At 35.8% G+C, this 19,055-nt stretch overlaps 1 protein-coding gene across 2 annotated transcripts; it reads left to right on the forward strand.

The window, feature by feature from the left end:
- The first annotated feature begins 5,509 nt into the window (after window positions 1–5,509).
- Window positions 5,510–18,410, forward strand: entpd2a.1 (ectonucleoside triphosphate diphosphohydrolase 2a, tandem duplicate 1). 2 transcript variants are annotated; one of them, XM_073840115.1, is made up of 9 exons: window positions 5,511–5,720; window positions 10,357–10,474; window positions 11,203–11,353; window positions 12,927–13,086; window positions 13,191–13,418; window positions 13,535–13,798; window positions 15,000–15,119; window positions 15,327–15,461; window positions 17,220–18,410. In XM_073840115.1, the coding sequence occupies exons 1-9, from the start codon at window positions 5,592–5,594 to the stop codon at window positions 17,421–17,423; spliced, it is 1,509 nt and encodes a 502-aa protein (XP_073696216.1). In that variant the 5' UTR covers window positions 5,511–5,591; the 3' UTR covers window positions 17,424–18,410. The 2 variants fall into 2 exon arrangements, with proteins under 2 accessions (XP_073696217.1, XP_073696216.1); XM_073840116.1 differs by lacking the exon at window positions 11,203–11,353 and having other exon boundaries at window positions 5,510–5,720.
- Window positions 18,411–19,055: the final 645 nt, after the last annotated feature.

A 19,055-nucleotide genomic window follows, 5' to 3' on the forward strand; every position in this document is an offset into this window, starting at 1 on the left:
TCTAAATTATAGTACATAGGGAGTCGAATTGGTGAATCGGTTCATTTAAATCAATCGTCAGAACGAACCAATTCATTAGAATGAATTAGAGGTTCTAATACTACAGGGCTTTTCGCAATGCCTAAATAACTGCAAGAAAAACACCCAACTTTACATAACCAAGTCGAAGCTATAGTGCGTAGGGAGCTGAACTGATGAATCTGTTCATTTATATGAATCGTCTGAATTAACCGATTCATTAGAATGAATCAGAGGTTCTAATACTACAGGGCTTTTGTAATGCCCAAATAACTGCAACAAAAACACCCTAATTTACATAACCAAGTCTAAACTATAGTACATAGGGAGTCGAATTGGTGAATCTGTTCATTTGAATGAACCGTCAAAACGAACCAATTCATTAGAATAAATCAAAGGTTCTGATACTACAGGGCTTTTCACAATGGCAAAATAACTGCAACAAAAACACCCTAATTTACATAACCAAGTCTAAATTATAGTACATAGGGAGTCGAATTGGTGAATCTGTTCATTTATATGAATCGTCTGAACAAACCGATTCATTAGAATGAATCAGAGGTTCTAATACTACAGGGCTTTTCGCAATGCCTAAATAACTGTAACTAAAACACCCTTAATTACATAACCAAGTCTAAATTATAGTACATAAGGAGTCGAATTGGTGAATCAGTTCATTTAAATCAATCGTCAGAACGAACCGATTTATTAGAATGAATCAAAGATTCTAATACTACAGGGTTCTCACAATGGCAAAATAACTGTAACAAAACACCCTAATTTACATAACCAAGTCTAAATTATAGTACATAGCGAGTAGAATTGGTGAATCTGTTCATTTAAATGAATCGTTAGAACGAACCGATTAATTCAATTCATTAGAATGAATCAAAGGTTCTAATACTACAGGGCTTTTCACAATGGCAAAATAACTGCAACAAAACCACCCTAATTTACATAACCAAGTCTAAATTATAGTACATAGGGAGTCGAATTGGTGAATGAACAGATTCATTAGAATAAATCAAAGCTATAGTAACAATCGAAGCTATAGTACGTAGGGAGTTGAACTGGTGAATCTGTTCATTTATATGAATCGTCTGAACGAAAAGATTTATTAGAATGAATCAGAGGCTCTAATACTACAGGGCTTTTCGGAATGCCCAAATAACTGCAACAAAAACACCCTTATTTAAATAACCAAGTCGAAATTCTATTAAGTAGGGAGTCGAATTGATAAATCTATTCATTTAAATTGTCGTAACAAACCGATTAATTAGGATGAATCAGAGGTTCTAATACAACAGGGCTTATCACAATGCCTAAATAACTGCAACTAAAACACGCTAATTTACATAACCAAGTCAAAATGATAGTATGTAGGCAGGGGGTTGAAGTGTTGAATCGGTTCATTTACATAAATTGTAGGAATGAACCGATTCATTAGATTGAATTCGAGGTTCTAATACTACAGGGCTTTTCACAAGGTACTTATCATTGTAAACCCCAAAGCGTTTCACACTTGTATTTTTTTTTACCCAGGGTTATGAAACCCTGCTTTGAAACAAGACTATTAAGAAAATAAAGTAACTACTTTTATGCTACTGAAACATAGTTAGTTTATTCCCTAACATTGATGAATTCTATATCTGAAAAGATTGTGTTTGCATATTTATGATAGACAAAATCACAAAAGCCCTAAGACCTGTGCAACATGTACTGCAATATTCATCTCATCTCTGCAGCCCTACCACTTTGTTTTTCCCACAGCAAGCAGCTTGTAAGAATCTCTGAGTACTCCCTGTACAATGAGCGCAGCACAAACAAAAGATTTCGCCGTGTCTCTGTATCCACATCAGCGCCCGGGATCTGTGCTGAAGAGATCTCTGTGGAGGTACACACATCTAACTGATGAGAGCTGTCAGAACGGATGCTTCCTGGACAAACAGCGCCTCCTGCTGGTCAGCATGGTCTTGCTGGCCCTGTGTGGCATGGTTCTGCTTCTGCTCTGGAACTACCAGTGTTTCATTGTTAACCACATGTGCCAGGACCCGGAGCACAGTTTGGAATATGTGCTGTTTGATATGGATGAGCAGAGGCTTTCTTCATATGCACCAGTCTGAATCTGTGAGGCTAAATTAAGCTGCTTACAAAGGCTGTTCCAAATGGCACACAGAGGCTGAGGGGGAGAGAAAGGAAATAAATATGCAAGACAAGGTTTATGTCATGCACAGAGCCATACACCTACTTCTGAGCTATTGATTTTATCTTTAACCTAACAGAAAAAAGACAAAATACTGCAGTAATGTATACATGAATCATCAGTAGCACTTGTAGACATTCAATAAATAAAAATATGAAGAGGAGCGTAAGTAGTTGTTAATGCATTAGTTCTGTTCGATTTTTCATATTGTCTGTGGTTATAATTTGTGTTTATTTTGTATAATGCAGGCCCTGTTTAAATAAATATTAAATAAATGTTTTTGGCACACAAGCACAGTCATTTTCTGTGATGAATGACTCTACATCTGCCCAGTTTCCAATACGCTCCGTCCCCTGCACAACAGTATAAGCTCAGTGTAATAACATTAATTTTACACACCATTAATGTTTTTGTAATTTGTTTACTACCCTGGTTATACAGTTTTATTGCAACATTTAGAGATAAGCCCCATCTAAAAAAAATCAAGATCTTTTTCTTGTTTGACACAACACAACCTGCCGTGCAGCCCTGTATGCCTGTTTAACACTTCACACACAGTTGCATTTCAGCAGAATCGAAAAGCGGAAAAAACAAAAGCATTTCATCAAAGCATGAACTGTATACAGTGCTGAACTTCCAGTATGAGTACAAATGACTGTCAGGTGTCTGGAACAACTTTCTGTGACAAAAGGTGACAAAATAGGCTAGTATGGGGCTAAATGTCACACCTCAATAGTTCAATCATTTAGATTAAAGTTAAGTTTCACAAGTGTGTGTGTGTGTGTGTGTGTGTGTGTGTGTGTATGTGTGTACCTGGTATTCATCACGTTGTGGGGACCAAATGTCCCCACAAGGATAGGAATACCAGTAGATTTTGACCTTGTGGGGACATTTCTCAGGTCCCCATGAGGAAACAGGCTTATGAATCATGCACAATGAGTTTTTTTGATGAAGTAAAAGTATGCACAATCTCCTGTGAGGGCTAGGTTTAGGTGTAGGGTAGGTGTAGGGTGATAGAAAGTACGGTTTGTACAGTATAAAAACCATTACGCCTATGGAATGTCCCCATAAAACATGTAAACCCAACATGTGTGTGTGTGTGTGTGTGTGTGTGTGTGTGTGTGTGTTTGTTTTTGTGACATATCAGGACACAAATTTGTGTAATAACATGGGTGTGACATAGGTATTACAAGGAGAGGGTGACTTATGAGGACATTGCCCATGTCCCCACTTTTCAAAAGGCTTATAAATCATACAGAATACGTTTTTTTGAGAATGTAAAGATATGCACAATCTCCTGTGAGGGCTAGGTTTAGGTGTAGGGAAGGTGTAGGGTGATAGCAAATATCGTTTGTACAGTATAAAAACCATTACGTCTATGGAATGTCCCCACAATTCACAAAAACAAACATGTGTGTGTGTGTGTGTGTGTGTGTGTGTGTGTGTGTGTGTGTTCTCTCAAGAAGCAGTCTATGTTGGTTTCACAGAATTCAACACTTCCTAATGTAAAAGAATTTTGTCTTCCAAAGTTAAAATTATTATTATCATATCATCAACCACATTAGTACATTTAGTTAACAGACCCAATCATGACTTAAGTGAGGGTTTGCACTTAAGTCACGATTTGGTCAATTACCATATTGTAAACAACAGCATGGATTGCACGGTAAATGTACTACTGAATATGTTGTTCTGCTAATTTATGCTGTCTAAACCATGAAAAAAACATGTGGAAGCTAAATCACGTAGAGAAGGACTTTTTAAATTTAAATTACGAAAGAGCCCATTATTTTGACAAACTAAAGTTAATAGGTAAGATACATACGAGCAGTATTAATTAAGATATTCGCCTAACATTTCACCTACCTGACTGGAAATGATAAGAACAAGCACCAATGTTGTCAAGATTCTTGCCCTGAAAATCCTGGTTCAGTTTGGCCAACCACAATCACCTTTTGTTCCTCAGTTTTTCCTTGATTTGTTATAACTTTTGGCAGTCTATATACAAAATAAACTAAAATGTTTTTCCCGGTCCGATTAGTACAGCCCAAAACATGACAATAATTGACCATTTTCAGCATCAATAGTTAGCAAAATATGAGTTTTGTTCAGTTAAGTGGCATTGTTTAGGTTCAGTGCCACCAAAATGGTTGATTAATGACAAATTATGAAAACACTCTAAAGAGACACTGTAATTAAAACTTGCAAATTTTGCTGGTTATTGCTGCTGAAAATGGTCAATTATTGTCATATTTTGGGCTGTACTAATCAGTCGGACCAGGAAAATACATTTGGAGCACTATAGACTGTCAAAACAAATCATAACAAATCAAGGAGAAGAGTGCAAAAAAACTGAACAAAAGGCATTTGTGCTTGGCCAAACTGAACCACGATTTCCAGGCCAAGAATCTTGACAACATATGTGTTTGTTCTTATCATTTCCAGTCAGGTAGGTGAATTATAAGGCTAATATCTTAATTAATACTGCTTGTACCTATCTTTACCACCTATTTTGTCAAAATATTGCACCGTTTTCTGCTTACTAAGTCATTCTGTATGTGATTCAGCAGCTTCCACATTTTTATTTTTTCCATGGTTTAGGCTGCATAAATTAGCTTGAAGTATTCAGTAGTACATTAACTGTGCAATCCATTCTGTTGTTTACATCAGAGTATCGCCAATATGGCCGCGCATCCAGGTAAACTGACTAAATCCTGACGTATTAGGCTTACACAAAACAATGATTTGATATTTTAGTACATTTATTTTTACTTCATGGCCTGGTTTCACAGACAGAGCTTAGACTAAACCAGGATTAGGTCATAGTTTAATTAGGACATTTTAGTAATTTTTGTAAACAAGCAATAGAAAAATCACTATTGGTGTGCATCTTGAGACAAAATAAAGGCACTGATATATCCTATTTCAAGGTCAGTCAGTGCAAGTTTCTTTCAGTTGAAACAGCTCAGACTTTTATTTTAGTCTGGAACTAGTCTCAAGCCTTGTCTATGAAATGTAATTTAATTTAGCTTGAAAACCATAAAACCTTTATCCCATACACTCTAATGGGGCATGTTGCCACAAACGTAAACGTGTATTGACCGATCTGAATATTCTTCTCTAGGCTGTAGAAAAAAAACCTCACCCTTATAAATCATTGGAGTGCAGAGGCAACTACTCAAGTAGTATATAAACCATTTTGATTTATTGGACAACACTCTCGGACACGTGACGAAGAACAATATAGCTAGTGCCATGCCCACTTGTGTTTGCCGGTTTACCGCCTGTATTTAACACGCGTCACAATAGTACCTGACTTGCCAACGAATGTCGTCGCTGTCATTTGTCTTGTGTGGATCGCGTCGCGTAGATGGTATCCATGGGTAAACAACAGCAATGCCAGATCATTACCGCTACTGCGGCTCTGTTTCTGGCAGTCATTGGCATTCTTCTGCTCGTCGTACCCACCGAAGACGTCAAAGAGTCGCCAGAGTTTATGGTAATAACATTTTCTCACTCGTGACACGCACAGGCTGCAAACTCGAAAGATGCAAAGAGAACGTTTCACATTCCCGCGACGTTTCACTGAGCACGTTATAGGATCATGAGAACGAATGAGCTGCTTATCTGTAACGTTATAGTATAGATCAGATTCCGGTAGTGCAGATAATACCGAGCGCTTCTTCTGCATGTTTCATCTGGTTTGTCATGCTCGCTGAGGTGTGATTTTGTAAAGCTCAGAAGGGTGTCTAGTTTGGACCACTGGAAAAAAAAAACTGCAGGATTTTTCTATTGGGTTGAGCTTTTTGAAAAGTCTTTGACAGATTCGTGATGGAGCTCAAATAAAAGTTTTTTCTCTCAGCCCAGTTGGGTGAATTTATTCATTGGTTTTACAAATGTATTTATTTAGTGATATAACGGCAGTAGGCTTTCTAAGATACAAATTTATCATAGAGAGAAATAAATATTCTAAAATAGAATCTTGATGTATATTTACAGCTGTTCATATCAGAGCAATGTGATCAGTCATACATTTTAAATTGATATTAACATTTGGAAGCTGAATAATAAGCTTTCCATTGGTGTATGGCTTGTGAGGATAGGACAATATTTGGCTGAGATACAACTATTTGAAAATCTGGAATCTGAGGGTTGATGAAGTTCTTAGCAATACATATTGCTAATAAAAAAATACGTTTTGACACATTTTCGGTAGTAAATTTACAAAATATATTCATGGAACATGATGTTTAGTTAATATCCTAATGAGTTTGGCATTAAAGGAAAAATCGATAATTTGACCCATACAATATATTGGCTACAAATATACCCGTGCTACTTACAACTGGTTTTGTTGTCCAGGGTCACCATATGTTTTTTGGGATATAAAATAATGATGTTTAGACATCACAAGTGTGAATTTGCATAACATTTAAAGAGGTTGTATGTGGATGAGCAAAGGGGACATGGGATTTCAGGTACCTCTGTTGACCACAAAATTAACCAAACATCAGTCGTTTAAAATTAAGTTTATATAAAGTTGTTTACGTCAATATAAGGAGTACAAAAAGTTTTTTAGAAGGCAAAAAAGTCCAATCTGGTGTATGTTACTTCTGCAAAATCTATGCCATTTCAGATTTTTCAGGTTTTTTGGAACATCATCATCTACATCAGCTCAGAGCTGATGTCCATAAATCATTGACATGACTCATGGAAGCCCATAATAGAGTGCAATTTAATGATCATAATCCATCAGGACAGTTTTAAAAGTGTCCCAGTGCTGAAAATAGACCCTCACAAATAATGAAATACATATTTGCATATTTTTTTGTAAATGACCATCCAGTTATCATTTGCAGACAACAATTTAACTTTTGTGCAGATGATTATATTCCTAACAGAAGCTTTTTTTAATAAGAGCATTCACAATAGAGTTTCCATATTCTTGCTAAGGTCAGATGTTGAAGTTCATATCTATACAACCTTGTCATACAAATGATAAAGTGTTCAGAATTACGACAATTATCTAATAGAGGGTGAGCTATATTTCTCCAGCTGTGCTCTCGTTTTGATTTACACAGTCTTAAACACATAAAAGCTTTTGTACATATTGGCTAGATCCCATTGTTTGTATTTCCCAGCCGTTTTGATTCAATGCTTTAATCCTTTTTCCTTCTTAGGAAGATGACAGTGAGTCATTGTGCTTTTGAAGATCTGGGACTGTTTTCATATATTATTTGTTACAGAATGTACTTCGTACACACCCATGACTGTTAATTACTTAACCATCAGCATATTTTGACAGTTCTGTTTAGCTTGAGGGAAACGTAACTTCTTGAAGACGCTACAATGACTTGCTACACAGGTGACTGATGGCAGAATCTCAGCATTGTGAAGTCACATAGAAAGGCAAACCTGAACATGTTTGGAGTCGCCTGTTGAGCTCAAAAGAGCTGCTAGACACTGCTATTACCCTAAGCTAAAATGGCTGTATGCAAACTGTAGGCAAAGTCTGGAGAGCAAGATCTGTAATTGAAAGAGATTATCATGGTTTGCATGAATGAATAAAGTTCAGGCAGTATCTTGCCCAAAGTACACACTGTTTTGGGAAGCCTGTATTGCAGGTGTGTGTGACAAAAGGAAGGAAAGAAAAAGCGAAAAGTGGCTTATGTAAATTACGCTCGTTATTTCTTGATCTTTAGGTTGTTAAACATTTATTATGGTCATTGAGCAAACTCTTACACCACTTCAAAGAAGTGCTTAGTTTAAGTGAATCATGTTCATATTTGCAAAGGCGGCTACAGAGGTGAGTCATGTTCGCTTGAATAATAATCAGCATTATGAATTGGCTAAGGAAGAGGCCTGACCATTTAAAATTCAAAATAAATGAGTTTTTAAAGCAACATAAGATATAAATGGGACTGGTTAATTAGTCAGAAAACCTCAAGTATTAATTAATCTAATTAAAACATCTAAATCTAATATTTTAAATCTAACAGAATTAAGTTATGAAATCATATTCTAACCAAAGAGAGAATAGGATTTTTTAAACAATATTTTTAACAATGTGTAATGCAGTTCCCACATGGCTACTTCTCAAACACACACACCCTGTTTTAGCAGGATGAGACCCAAATTACCTGGGGCGGGTTGCACCAGCCATGTGCAAGTTATGACTTCTAGTTAGCCTTATATAAATCAGTCACATATTATAAATATTTAAGTGTTGCACCATTAAACTCCATCCAGGAGTAAAGACTGGAATAAAATGGCAAACTGATAAATCAGTGATCAATAAGGTCATGTAAAAATGCTAAAATATAAATTGGTAACACTTTACAATAAGGTGTCATTTGTTAAAATTAGTTCATGTATTAACTAACATGAACAAACAATGAGCAATGCATTTATTGCAATATTTATTCATCTTAGTTAATGTTAGTTCATGAAAATACACTCGTCCATTGTTAATATTAATACACAGTGCATTAACTAATGTTAAAAAACTAGATTTTAATAATGCATTAGTAATTGTTGAAATTAACATTAAGATTAATAAATGCTGTAGAAGTATTGTTCATTCTTAGTTAATGTTAACTAATGTAGTCAACCTCTTCAGCTCTGCAAAATTGCATCATCAAAGTTATTGTAAAAAATTAGTTATGGAGTGAACTAGACATATATGGTATCATTTGAAAGTTTAGAACCTCAACTTTTTTGTCCATACCATCACTTTTGCATTTATTTTAACATAAAATAACAAAGTAATAATAATCATATTCATATCGCTCAAACTTACAAAACATAGATAAGTCATATATCAAATGAAAACTCGCATTCTCCAAAATGTGATTATGTAGTTTATTTAATTGATCGAACATGTTCCAGAGAATAATTATCAAAAGAAATATGACGATAGAAATTTATTTTGTAAACGAACATGCATTTATATCACATTTCTGCTCCGATTACTACTTCCGTGTGCAAGAAGTGGCCAAAAACTTTAAATCAGCTCTTAGATTAGGTTGTTCTCTTAAAAATTAGACTTTCCTAGACCAAACAGATCTTTAATAACATATATTCAAATAAAAACTTAACTAAATAAATATTAAAAATTAGATTTTTTCATTTGTATTTATCATTAAATTATGAAAAAATACTATCAAAAATGGGAATTATTCCACCCGTGTGTTAAAAAAAAAATAAAAAAATTCTTTGAAATTACACTATTTTTATCAATTTACTCCAATGTATGTGAGTAGGGTGCTCTTTTGAATTTCAGGTATGCCAAAAACAGTAAAACTAAATATGCCACAGAGCTGATGTTAACTAATGTTAAATAATGAAGTTTATTGTAAATTTTCAAATTTGTTGACAATGAAAAAAATGCAATTTAAAATAGCTGTTTAGCCTGTTTTAATATATTTAAAAATGTAACTCATTCTTGCAAATCTGAAATTAATGGCAAATCTGAATTTTCAGAAGCCATTACTCCAGTATTCATAAAACCTTCTTAAAACTTTCTAATATGCTGATTTGGTGATCAAGAAACATTTCTTATTATTCTCAACAAACAGTTTTTAATGTTTTTCAGTATATATATATATATTTTTTATATACTATATATATATTTTTTATATACTATATATATATATATATAGTTCAAAAGAACAGCATTTCATTGAAACAATTTAAGTTTAAAAAAGTGAAAAAAAGTTTAAGTTTAACAACTTTATTAATCCCACAAGGCACAAGGGGCAATTGAAGTAGGGCAGTAGCATCACAACAAACCTTAGACAAACATAATGCATACACAATACAAAAAGAGATAGACCACAGAATCACAACCCAACATACTTTGTCTAAATTCCATAAAAAGTAAAATTTTAGAATTAAGAAAATAAATTAATTCTTTCATTAGTTAATTTAAAAACCACTTCTGAATTGAATGTCATGTTTGTTTGTTTTCTGAATGAATTTTCTCATGGTATGTACAGTATTTTGGCAGTGTGCCTATGTATGCATGTTTTCCCTGGCAACCGAATCCATGTCACTACACGTTTTAGCCTTTAGCCTCATTTTTTTTTTTTTTTTTTTTTATATATTTTTTTTTTTGCTGTTGTGTTTGTTCTCAGTATGGAATAGTCCTGGATGCTGGATCCTCTCATACAGCCATGTTCATTTACAAATGGCCAGCAGACAAGCAGAACGGCACCGGCATAGTCAGTCAACACAGCGAGTGTCATGCAGAGGGTGAGTATATAGTATAATGATAAATGGCTTAGGACGTTCCTCATTTGAAAGTCCCTTTGGATAAAAACGGCTGTTGTAAGACCATGTAAATGTCAGTAGATAAGAATGAAAGAAAAAGAACAGCACAAGAGGGATGTGAGACTACTAAAACCTTGTGTAATACTGTAGCTTAAAATATATAGTTGTCGTCTTTATTTTATTCGTTTTTAGTCTGTGTTTCAAAATGTGTCATACTTCTCAAAAGTCGCTCAGAACAGACAAAATCAAAACGACAATGTCAGATAATTTACTTGATTTGCATTGTAGCTCATTCGGACTGAGATATGACCTTCATAAAAGGAGTGCTGAATTGCAACACATTGTTGCCCACTTCCTTTTTTGCGGTGGTGCCTGAAGTTTGCCCTTTTACAATTTCATCACTTTCTCAGTCTTCCACTCATTTAAGGATCTGGCAGACGCAGAATTGGGATGTTAAACTCTTAGTAAACTCTCAAGTATTGCTGAGTGGCAATGTTCTACGGAAACATCTGGAAAAGTCACCCAAAACAGTTTGGTTGCATTTATGGTAGTCAAGTGTCTGTGACATCTCGGGCAGTGAAATAAGAACTGAAAGTTCATGCCCATGTATGCCCACGCAGAGTTCCTAAGATATTACCAGGAATTCTATTACTCATTTCAGTTGTCCGATGACTTGACTTGTCTCTTCCTCTCTCACTTTCTCTAATCAGGAGGCGGGATCTCCATTTATGCTGGTAACAAAGGAGGAGCAGCTCGTAGTCTTGAGAAATGCTTGGAAAAAGCCATGCAGGAGATCCCAAAGTCAAGACACAAGCTGACCCCTTTGTATCTTGGGGCAACAGCGGGCATGAGACTACTGAAGTGAGTCACAAAGCTCACGGCTTTGTAAAGAAAGCTGCTTTTATAACCACTGATGTCAAATTTATCATTATAGAGAGTTTGCACTTGGAGATACTCGGATGTAAACAACAGCATGGATTGCACGGTTAATCTACTACTGAATACGCTGTTCTGCTAATTTATGCTGTCTAAACCACAGAACAAACGTGTGGAATCTGGTAAATTATATAGAGAAATACTTAGTAAGCAGGAAAGCAATATTAATTAAGATATTAGCCTAATATTTCACCTACCTGACCGGAAATTATAAGAACAAAACAAATGTTGTCAAGATTCTTGCCCTGGAAATCCAGGTTTAGTTTGGCCAACCACAAACACCTTTTGCACTCTTCTCCTTGATTTGTTAAAACCTTTGGCAGACTAAGTTCTCCAGATGTTTTCCCAGTATGGCTGATTATACAGCCCAAAACATGACAATTATTGATCATTTTCAGCAGCAATAATCAGCAACATTTCCAAGATCCGTTCGGTTCAGTGGCATTGTTTACGTTCAGTGCCACCAATATGGCCGGATTGATGATATGATGTGAAAACACTCTCGAGGACAGTATCTAATCTATATAACTATATAGCGTTTGTGCATTCAACTGAGCAATTTAAATAGTAAAATGTACTTGTACCTTGGCTTTTATGACACAAGATTAAAGCAACACTAAGTAACTTTTTTTACCTTAAAGTAATGTTTCCGAACTCATGTCAGTGATTCATCAACTCATAACAGGGTGAAACGGCACTTTCGTATTCGCTCTGCGACCCTCTATCAGCCATAACAGCACTATGTAAGTTTGGGTCGTCAGGTCGCGGTTTTGTAGTTCAAATGATACTACAAATGCGACTTGCTTCACGTCAGGCTTCACAAAAGGTTTTCACACTTTTATAAAGTCATACAACATACTCTACCTTGTCACTGGACATCGTTATTTCCAAAGCCGCTCCTGGATAGCCTTTCAAACAAATAACGTGCATGTGACACGACGGTAGGCTAAATTATTTACGACAGCGGTAATGGACAATTCCGCTTCTAACCTGTAGAGGGAGCATTGAGGGAAAAGTTACTTAGTGTTGCTTTAATGCCCGCAGTCCACTGGGAGCACTCCTGTAATTCGCTTCAACCTTTTCCAACTCTATAAAGGATTATTTTAAGTTCAAGTGGTGTGTGTGTGTGTGTGTGTGTAAGGAACTGGAAGTAAGCAGAGCATGGCTGTTTGTAAAGCATGCAGTGCAATCTGCTGTTAAAACTAAGCTCAGAATTCAAGAGAGAATTACGATGCATTTGGAAAATCCATCAATTGATTATTAGTTACATCCCTCTTGTTAGGGGTCAGTCATTTAAGAAAATATATATACCTTTGATCAGCAAGAATGCATCAAATTGGTCAAAAGTGACAGGGAAGATGGTTATAATGTTACAAATGTTTTCTGTTTCACGTAAATGCTTTTTGTTGGAACTTTCTATTCCTCAAAGAATCCTGAAAAAAGTATGTAGAAGAGATTGTATTAAAAGTAGAATATGCATTTGTGTCATTTCACACAGTATTTCCAAACCCAAAGAGTCAGATGAGGTTTTAAAGGAAGTGGCAGACAAGCTAAAGACCTACCCATTCAGCTTCAAAGGGGCCACCATCTTAAGTGGACAAGAGGAGGGAGCTTATGGATGGGTCACAGTCAACTACCTGCTTGAGAATTACATCAAGGTATGTTGTTATCCATAGTGTATATCTCATAACATCTGAATGCCCTTTAGTAAAATTCTGTTATTGACCATTACCCTACTTTTTTTTTTTTCTCATGCCTCTAGTATGGTTTTGTTGGTCAGTGGCTGTCTCCAGGCAAAGACACGGTTGGTGCTCTAGACTTTGGTGGAGCATCTACTCAGATAACCTTTGAAACTAAACAGAGGGTGGAGAACAAGGACAATCTGATGAAGCTGCGGCTGTACGGACGAGACTATCAGATTTACACTCAGAGCTTTTTGTGTTTTGGGAGAGACCAGGTGTTACTGAAACTGCTGGCACACCTGGTGACGGTTAAGTGCAGACCTATAGACTGGTTATTCAAATGATCATCAGACATGCTAATGGACTGATTTGATGGTGTTTGGAGTAAAACATCTGATGTTTTCTCTTTATTTATGTGTCTTAGACTCAGGGTTCGGACCGCTCCGTAGTTCACCCCTGCTATCCTGCAGGTTACAGCAACTCTGTAAAGCTGAGCAGTGTGTTTGAGACTCCATGCAATAAAAAACAAACTCCATATAACCCTGAGGATGACCTGCAAATCAAAGGCACCGGAAACTACGATCAATGCCTGGGAAACGTTTCTCGTCTCTTTTCTTTTGACAGCTGTTCTTATTCCAGATGCTCTTTTGATGGAGTCTTCCAGCCCAACGTTACTGGAAACTTTATGGTACGATTTTGTAATCTCAGTTTCAGAAAATTGATCGTTATGATATGGTTTTGTGGTCCAGGGTCATACAGTGCCTTGCGAAATTATTCATACCCCTTCATGTTTTTCACATTTTGTTATGTCGCTGCCTTATGTTAAACTACTTTAAATTACTTTTTTTCCCACGTCAGTCTACACTCCCTGCTCCATAATGGCAAAGCAAAAAATAGGTTTTTAACATTTGTGCAAATTTATTAAAAATAAAAAACTGAAAAGATCACGTTGCATAAGTATTCATACCCTTAACTCAGTAAATAGTTGAAGCACCTTTACAGCCTCATGTCTTTTTGGGTATGATGTGACAAGCTTTGCACATCTGCATTTGGCAATTATCTGTCATTCTTTGCCTCACCTTTTCACCTCTCAAGCTCTGTCAGCTTGGATGGGGGCTGGCAGACATTTTCTGGAGTCCTAGTTGTTCCAATCGTCTTCCATTATGGATAATGCTTCTGTGAACCTTCAGTGCAGCAGATTTTTTTCTGAACTCTTCCCTAGATCATTGCCTTAACGCAAGTCTGTCACTGAGCTCTACAGGCAGTTATCTTGACCTCAAGACTTGGTTTTTGCCCTGATATGCATTTTCAGCTGTTAGACCTTGAGGTGTGTGCCTTTCTAAATCATACTCATTCAAATTAAATTGCCAGAGTTTAACTCCACTCGATGTGTAGTAACATCTAGAAGCAATATGAATGCTCCTGAGCTAAATTTCGAGTGTCCCAGAAAATGCAACAAGATCTTTTCAGTTTTTTATTTTTAATAAATTTGCACAAATGTTAAAAACCTATTTTTTGCTTTGCCATTATGGAGTAGGGAGTGTAGATTGATTTGGGGAAAAAAAGTAATTTAAAGTAGTTTAACATAAGGCAGCAACACAACAAAATGTGAAAAAAATTAAGGGGTATGAATAATTTCGCAAGGCACTGTATATTATCAATCAACATAACATGCAATTTGTACCTTCATCTCTCATGCTTTTGGCAACATTAATGTCTTTACTGGTGGGGGATGGTTTGATATAAGCGGTTATTAGGTGAGACAGCTCAGAGCATTAAAATAAATCATAAATTCATTTCTGGCCCACTAAGTGTCATGATTAGATGTGTCATTATTATGATTATGCAATCTTTCTCTTTTCATCATTGTCTTTCTTTCTCTGGCACAGGCATTTTCTGCATTTTTCTACACCCATTCCTTTCTCCAGGAGGCAACAGGCATCAGCATCACGTCCCCAGAACATTTAGAGGACGCTGCCCGTGTTGTCTGCAACATGAGCTTTCAGGAGGTAACGCCCTACTGAGCTAATTTTGAGCCCTGCTATTCTGAGATGACTTTCCCCATATCTCAGCAATCGACCAATGTTTGAGAGTCTCAGGTTCTCAGATTAAGAGAACTTGTTTTATCTTGTATGAAGACAACAGTTGACCTATTTATTTAGCCTAATTTATTAAATGACTTTCAGATATTTTCTCCCTCACTCTCTTTGCCCTAGATGTCAAATAAGTTTCAGAATCAGGAAAGCCGTCTGAAGGACTACTGCGCAGTGTCTGCCTTTGTGCAGGTGCTCCTGGTCAATGGATATGGCTTTGATTATTTCTCCTTCCCCCACATCTCCTTTCAGAAGAAGGTAGCTAGACCAATTTGCATAAACACTATGTACCTCCTCAATGCACGTTTACTATTTATAGGTACACAACATTTCTTTTTGATATCACCAAGCCCTCCCATTTTTAACCCTTGCCCTCCAAACATCTGTCATGTAGAGAGCACTGTAGTACTCAAGTACTATATTTCATTATGTTTTTGAATTTTAAAAAGGATATATCATTACTTTACTGGAGTAAAATGGATTGTAATAGCTTTTTGTGTTGATTTAAAAGCATAGTTCACCCAAAAATTTAATTTTGCAGATCATTTACTAACCCTCGAACCAGCTTAGAATTATTTAGTTTCTTCTTCAGAACACATTTGGAGAAATTTATCATTACATCACTTGCTCCCCTATAAATTCTCGGCAACGATGAATGGGTGCCGTCAGCATGAGAGCTCAAACAGCTGATAAAATGCTTCACTGGATGTTAATTGATGCATTGGAGTTGGGTGGATTATTGTGATGCCTTCATCAGCTGTTTGGACTCTCATTCTGATGGCACCCATTCACTGCAGAGGATCCATGATTGGTGAGCAAGTGAGGTAATGCTAACTTTCAACAAACTTCTCTACGGTTGAGGTCAAAGGTTTAAAAGTTCAAAAGTTACCTTGCAGAATCAGCAAAATGTTAATTATTTTACCAAAATAAGAGGGGTCATACAAAATCCATGTTATTTTTTTTATTTAGTACTGATCTAAATAAGATATTTCACATAAAGGACGTCCATATAGTCCAATTTACATACGATTGATTCTTAATATTGTGTTGTTACCTGAATGATTCACAGCTGTGTTTTTTTTTTTTTTTTTTTTTTTTTTTTGTTTAGTGAAAACTTAAACTGCCTGCTGTTCTTCAGAAAAATCCTTTAGGTCCCACAAACTGTTTGGTTTTTCAACATATATGTGTATTTGAACCCTTTCCAACAATGACTGCATGATTTTGAGATCCATCTTTTCACACTGAGGACAACTGAGGGACTCATATATAACTATTACAGGAGGTTCAAACACTCACTGATGCCCCAGAGGAAAACACAATGCATTAAGAGCCGGGGGTGAAAACAGAATGAAGATGTGTAAATTTTTCTTATTTTGACTAAATATGAAACTTTATTTTCATTTAGTACTGCCCTTAATAAGCTACACAAGATACTTACATTTTTCCCAGAAGACAAAATAAGTGAAATTTACCCAGATCTTTCACCCCCTCTGGCTCTTAATACATTGTTTTTTCCTTCTGAAGCATAAGTGACTGTTTGAAGCTTCTGTAATAGTTGCATATGAGTCCCTCAGTTGTCCTTAGTGTGAAAATATGAAGAACAGCTGGCAGTGTAACTGTTCAGGACAAACAAGAAACTCACAAACAACTATCGCTAAACCAAAAAAAAAACAAAAAAAACAAAACAAAAAAAACACAGTATGAAAAATCACACAACTATTATTTCCTATTGTGGACTACATGTAAACATCTTCTATGTTAAATATATTATTCAGCTCAATACTACATAAAAAAATAACTTTTTGTATGGTCCCTCTTATTTTGGTAAAATAATTAACAAAAAAAAACTACTCATCCTCAGGCCATTCAAGATGAACAGTTGAGGTCAAAAGTTTGCATACACCTTTCAGAATCTGCAAAATGTTAAGTAATTTAAATAAACTACTCCCTAAAGCTTAATGAAAAAACAGACCTGTCTAGGTCAAGAAAATTGTAACATTTTGCTTTGGTTTGCAGGCGGGAGACACGTCTATCGGCTGGTCCCTTGGCTACATGCTAAGCCTAAGTAACCTGCTGCCTGCTGAAAATCTTTTACTGAGGAAATCACTGCGCTCAAGTGCCTGGACCGCTCTGGTCGTCCTCTTTTGCTTCCTCCTTACTATTTCACTGTATTTTTTATTGCGAGCCATCCGTAAGAAAGACACTGATAATGTCATTTAATAGCGAATGAGTTATATTGCTGTGTATATACACTGTTATGCACTGCCTATAGCAAGGATACTTCTGTTTACAGTACACTGAAAACAAAAGGATGCACAAAAGACTTTTTGTATCACATTTCATCAAACCTCTCTCATTTCAATATCAAGCACATTTTATATAAATTATCATTTTAGAAGAGACTGTAGAACAGAAAACTTGATTTTAGTAGTGCTAAGTGTAATTCATAAGACAATCATGTCAAAATGTCTCTTTTCATAACGTTGAATGTATGTTTGTTAGAAATACCGTGTGCTGTGCCTTGAAAACATTCAAAATGGAAAATTTTTTAAATGTAGCTATACAAATAGAAGAATGTATTTTATTTCGAAATGGTATTGCCTGCTGAATCAGGAAAGCTTTTGTAATAATAAGCGTTTACTAATTTTTCTGTGTTTTGTAGATATAATAAACACTGAACGTGTTTAGCCTTTAGTCCTTGTCTGTTAGCTTTGGAGCCATCTATATGTACTCCTAAAGACAAAAGCTTAATCTATGGCATTTTCTTCCTGATTTTTGGGCTTTGGTGTTTCATAAAGTGTTTTTTCAGACTAGTGGAAAGAAAACAACCAAAAGACACTGTTAGGTGTTTCTTTTATAGCACATTTGTGTCAGTAGATTTCAATTACAATACATATTTTAAAGGCTGTTTTCTCAAAATTAGTTTTTTCTCCTACACCGAGCCATAAATCTCCACTTCAGTAACACTTACACACACCAACCTATACATTTTTATTCCTGTCTACATTCTGAAGGTTTTTACAGAGGGATTTGTTCATATATCATTAGCTTGATTTTATACAACATTTTATTCCCCCCAAAATGGTCAAAAATACTTTGTTTTCTGTCTGTTGCAAGTTTTTTTCTGAATTATGGAGTGACAAAATCCATTCTGTAAAAACATTTGACTCTATTATGTCAAAAATTAAACAGGAATTTTGAAACTGACTTCATCCAGTGTTTAGATTTTTGTACTAGAAATTAAATCAATAAATCATTAAATTATGCCTCATTTGCATATTTAAACCTAACATTTTAGAAAACTTGTAATGCAAAAAATGTTTGCAATTATCAATGTAATCAATCAACTAAGTAAGGTCATAACTATTAGTTGTTGTTTTTTACCCTATTCACCTGCAGTGTCTCGACTCTGCTACACAGATTTTTGTCCAATTAAATGCTCTCAGAATGTCCCTCCCATGCTACCAACTAGGAAACAGCCAATCCTTTTCTAGTCTGTTGTGACTGAAGACTATTGACTGTTTAGGAAAATTAGCCCTTGGACATACCTTGCCTAAATTTGCGGTTATAGAAATGTCAGCACAGGACAGAATGAGCTCACTTTTACAAACTGTTTCCTCCCATACTTTTTGAAATATAATTAATAGCCATCTTTTAATGCAACCCTCCATTTCAAAACCATTCACACAATCCCAGTAGATACTGTATGATGGATTATAATAGAATACTCCCTGGTGAAAAAGAAACAGCTAAAACCAGCCTAGACTGGTTGGCTGGTTTTAGCTGGTCAGCAGGCTGTTTTAGAGGGGTTTTGGCCAGCTAAAACCAGCTACGACCAGCCAACCAGCCTAG

The sequence above is a fragment of the Garra rufa genome, chromosome 5, assembly GCF_049309525.1.
Source record: "Garra rufa chromosome 5, GarRuf1.0, whole genome shotgun sequence".
NCBI lineage: Eukaryota > Metazoa > Chordata > Actinopteri > Cypriniformes > Cyprinidae > Garra > Garra rufa.